We start from the raw sequence: 4,549 nt of genomic DNA, 5'->3' as shown, positions 1-4,549 counted from the left end.
CAATTATCCGTATTAAGTTGAATTAATAAAAATATATATCTCTCGTTTTTGAGGTAATAAAATTTAATGTTATTATCAAATATTTCGAAAGTAGTAAGAAAAAAAGCTATGGCACAAGTGAAACTAAAAGTACTTTATTTTATCTCTGAATTTATGGTTCTGCGGCAAATCCAATTTCATAACTCAATTAATAATTCAATTTCTGCAAAATATGTCACCTTTATGGAGATTGTTATATGTTAACGGAAATGAAAATATATTTCCGTTATTTTTGAAAACGCACGAAAATCATGCTATTTGTAACCGAAAATAATTACTGCAGTAATAAAGACTCGAGCATGAAACACACCGAAATTGCGATTAGTGCTCTGTCTGGTGCAGGTTGACAAATAATATCGAAGTTATTGCCCTCCCGTTTCTTCCCTCTCTCAATTTATACCCTTCAAGTGTTTCTTGGTGGGATAACTGGAGACGAAAGTAATAAAATGTCAGATTTATATTTCTCGCCGATCGATGGAACGCATTACACGAAAAGTATTTGTGTGCGTGTAAACATGTGCGGCGATATATGTAGAACTACTTGCAAAAAAAACATAATTTTTTTTTTGTTGCCGCGGAACGTCGACAAATATATTCGCCGCAATAAGTTCGATATTTTCGTTTGACTATATGTTAAAACGATATTCATCTTGCGGTAGATTTTGTACAGCGTCGTACCTATATTTACTTTACCTTTCTTTCAACTATAAAAAATTGCTACTTGCAAAATTACATTTACAGAGGTTATTTTTTTCTTTTACATAAGCTCATTTTAATTAATTTACGACAAAATTTTGGACAATAATTTATAATTTTTATGTAATGCAGAAAATATTTGAGAAATTAAAAATACGCAATATATGTGTGTGTGTGTGTGCGAGTGTAAATAAACACATATCAGAATACACACATATTTAGGAGATGCGGCATATAAAAATGTAAATGGAATTTTGTCTTAAATTTTTACAAATTAGATTGTCTAAAATAGATTTAAATAAGAACACGACTATACGATTAATTAACTTTGAGTATTAACAGTTTTTCATGAATTTAGCTTTAAAAATATTTGCATAATAAAATTTTGATGAAATTTTAAACTTTTTGTATGAATCTGGTAGAGCTATTGATTTTCTATACAGCAAAGAATGGTTTTATATAAAAATATCAATAATGCTTTTAAAATAATTGTTTTCCGATAAAGAAATATAATGATATTGCAAAACGCTGTTGCAAAGTTATAACAATTGCATACATTGGGAATGTAGAACAGAATATTAATACAAGAATTGAGAGGAGAATATGGATAGCTATATATAATCTTTATTTATAATTTAATTAACCCTAAACACAAATTGCATTATATCGTTTTTTACGAAACATGATATAGACGTCATTAATTTCAAAGCAGCAAAGTAAAACGAAAATAGGAAGAAAGGTTGATGGATCGGGTATCATTGCGTTATTTCTTATCCGTCTCTTTGATGCCTGTATTCTAGTGTTACATTCACCATTACACATCCTTTCTGCCTGCACTAGTTGTCCGCTTCCATTTTTTGACGTGCATTTTATTTCCTTGCTATTCAGCTGCCCACCTAACGTCTCTTTACTTTCCGCTTTCTGTCGCATTTGCTCTCATTTCAATTCCCATCGCAACCACTCTATTCGATGTTCTTTCTTCCTTTCTCTTGACAATAACGGGATACGGTTGGATTGAAAAGAAATCGATTGTACGGATATTAAAAAAAAATAATAAAATAAAAACGATATGTCGTTTAATCTGAGAAGTTTAGTCTAGTCAAGAAGAGACAAAAAATTTGATATATTAAAAATTTTCTTATTAGAAAGGCGAAAATAAAAAAAAATAAAATTTTAAAAATTAACATTGTTGCTAACAATAAATTGATCTTTAATTAACAAAAAAATTTGTAGTTAGAAAAATATATAATGGTTCTCTAACACTTTCTGTGGAAAGCAAATTTGTTTTAAACTAATGATCAAGTCATCTTTTTTTTTTTATTTTTACATTTCACTTTTATTACTACATTTTTTCACGTGTGTTCTCGTTACTTATCTTTCTATTTTCCAAAATGCATTTTACTTTGCATGATATTTTAACTATCCGCTTTTCCTAAAAAACAAAATAGAATTTATTTAAAAAGAAAAATTGATTGTGTATGAATATTTAAAAGAAGAAAAATATGTCGCGGAAATACACAAGTTATGAAAGAAACATAAGCGGAAGGTAGATTGAATTCGATTTATTATGAGCGTACTTCGGCCTGAGAATTGTTTCCCTAGAGAGGTAAAGTATTTCAAAGAAAAAAAGGTAGAGTTTAGAGAGAAAAAGAGAAGGCGCATGTGCCAGAAGCTAACGATCACCCCCTTAAGCAACGAATTAAACCTCATTTACTTTCGAGAGAGAGAGAAAGAGATTCGTTTATAGCCAACTTGATTTTTTTAAGCTTTGCACTTTGAACGCCAGTACGAATCGATTAAAAGTTTATTTTGGCCTTAGCCATTTACCTTTGCGTATTTCTAGCTACGGTTTTAATAATTTGTACAAATTTAACGGTCGAGCAGAGGTTGAGAGGCAATGCAATAAGCCGTGTTCAAAATATTGATATAGGTACCTTAACGCTAAATCAATATATCGAGCGCACTGTAAATTAAATAAATGCATTTATGTATATATGGATGAAATATGGATAATATTCTCTGCAATTTCAATGCGCTCTCAATTTTACAAACCGCGCGATTTCCATTGCGTCTTTAGATATTTTCAGATAAATCGATTGGGTATGAGATGTCTGTTACAGTTTTTACATCGAAGTAATAAAAAATATATTTAAAATAATTTTAAAAAATCTTTACAGATAGCGTCTTTCATTAAATGCAAATTCTACAACCACGTGACATTCAATATATATTTCGATTAATTTGAAATCGAAGTAAAATTACGCCATAAAATGGGGTTACCCATGTAAAATTTCATTTAACCAATCGCGCCGACCATCTTTATCCCGCGACTTTGTATTACCGCGTCAAGCTAGAAACTATACGCGGTAAAGAACGAGATCGTCCGGATTGTTGTAATCCGCGTATAATGATAGTGATATCACCGCCGTAGCATGGAATGATAATGGAACCTCCAAAAACCCATTATCTCGCTGCACGAGAAGCCATTACTCGCTGGCTTCCAGCCTCCCGTTGATCTTTTCCACTGTTCCATCGTGATAATCGGACGAGCAAGCTTAAATCAGTCGGCGTATCAAACGATCCAATATTTTCGAAGAAGTCACCGGCAATTTTCGTAAATAATCCGTTAATCAGCGTTGTAACATCGAGAGTCATTTTACGTAAGAGAATTTCCCTCCAATTAAAATACTCGCGCGATGCAAGCGCCGTTTTTACATCAGTCGTAAGCGAGCAAATATTTATAGCTAATTTAGCGTTGCCTTGCACAAAGATATTATTGAAGCGCATATTCGATGATTTATCCATCCGCGTTATAATCCCATGCAGTTTCTCCCTTTATAACAATCGTCACGTTGCATTTCGGGAAGCGCGACACCCGCTCACGCCTTGTCCGCGTTAAATTCGCGGCACTTAATGTAACTAATGTTGTCTTATTGCCCGGACGGGCAACTCGGAAAATCGATTTCCTCGCAACAACGTAAATTAACCCGGCAACGTAAAGACGCGCGAGCCAAAGAGAGGACTACATAAGGGAGAGGAGAAGACGATGAGCTGGTTTGCTCCTGTAGATGGATAGAAGCGGTGCTCTCGACTAAACTTCGATTCGGTCGGTTGTCTAAAACCCGATGCGGCAACACTTAGAGAACTTGCCGGGAGATAACTCGACGGGTGTGTGCCAAGTATGCTTCCCGGCTTCGGTCATTCCGCACGTACGACGACGACGACAACCCTCCCTTATGCTCGACGCGAATGGTGGTACGATCATCGCGTGTCCTACATTTAGTGTGGCGTTAATGCGGCTTTAGCGTTCGTCCACGGGTGGATTTCTCCGCGCCACGCCGGGATTATCGACCGTGACACGGCGTCATTATGTCCGGTTACGGCGCGTTTTCCGGTACCGGGAGAACGTCGCTAATTTCCGAGTTAATCGGTTTCCTTTTTCTCATTCGGCGAAAACGAGGAAATGGACGGAGGAATGGATGTTAATTGCGTAAAGGGAAAAAGAAGGAAACGTAACTGGATTGTAAACTAATAGCGATTAAAATAGCATCATTACCCGCGATAATTAAAATTACCTCTGCTGTTAATTCCTCGCGAGAAAGTCGGGTTAAATTATTGTTCTTGAGCGGAGTGGATGTCAAATTGTATTTAAATTATTTTGCGTGCTCTTGCGTTCAGGATATATTGTACATGTTTGTCAAAGCTAACGCGCATGTCGCTTTTTGTTTCAGCGTGTCAGCAGGTCAAGTACGGCGTCCAGGCGGTCTTCGGGCCCTCTGATCCGATTCTGGGCCAGCACATTCACAGCATCTGC

At 35.4% G+C, this 4,549-nt stretch overlaps 1 protein-coding gene across 1 annotated transcript in view; it reads left to right on the top strand.

Moving 5' to 3' along the window:
* The window catches only part of LOC115236686 (glutamate receptor ionotropic, kainate 2-like), a 126,162-nt gene that overhangs the window by 50,146 nt on the left and 71,467 nt on the right, over positions 1–4,549 (top strand). The window contains 1 exon segment of the mRNA XM_029809293.1: positions 4,467–4,549. This exon segment is cut by the window's right edge and continues 15 nt beyond it. Within this exon segment, the coding sequence (XP_029665153.1) occupies positions 4,467–4,549 (83 nt within the window).

This window comes from Formica exsecta, unplaced genomic scaffold, assembly GCF_003651465.1.
Source record: "Formica exsecta isolate Colony F162 unplaced genomic scaffold, ASM365146v1 scaffold111, whole genome shotgun sequence".
Taxonomy (NCBI): Eukaryota; Metazoa; Arthropoda; class Insecta; order Hymenoptera; family Formicidae; genus Formica; species Formica exsecta.
Note: the sequence above shows the minus strand (reverse complement) of the source record. Positions and strands in the feature narration are given on the sequence as shown.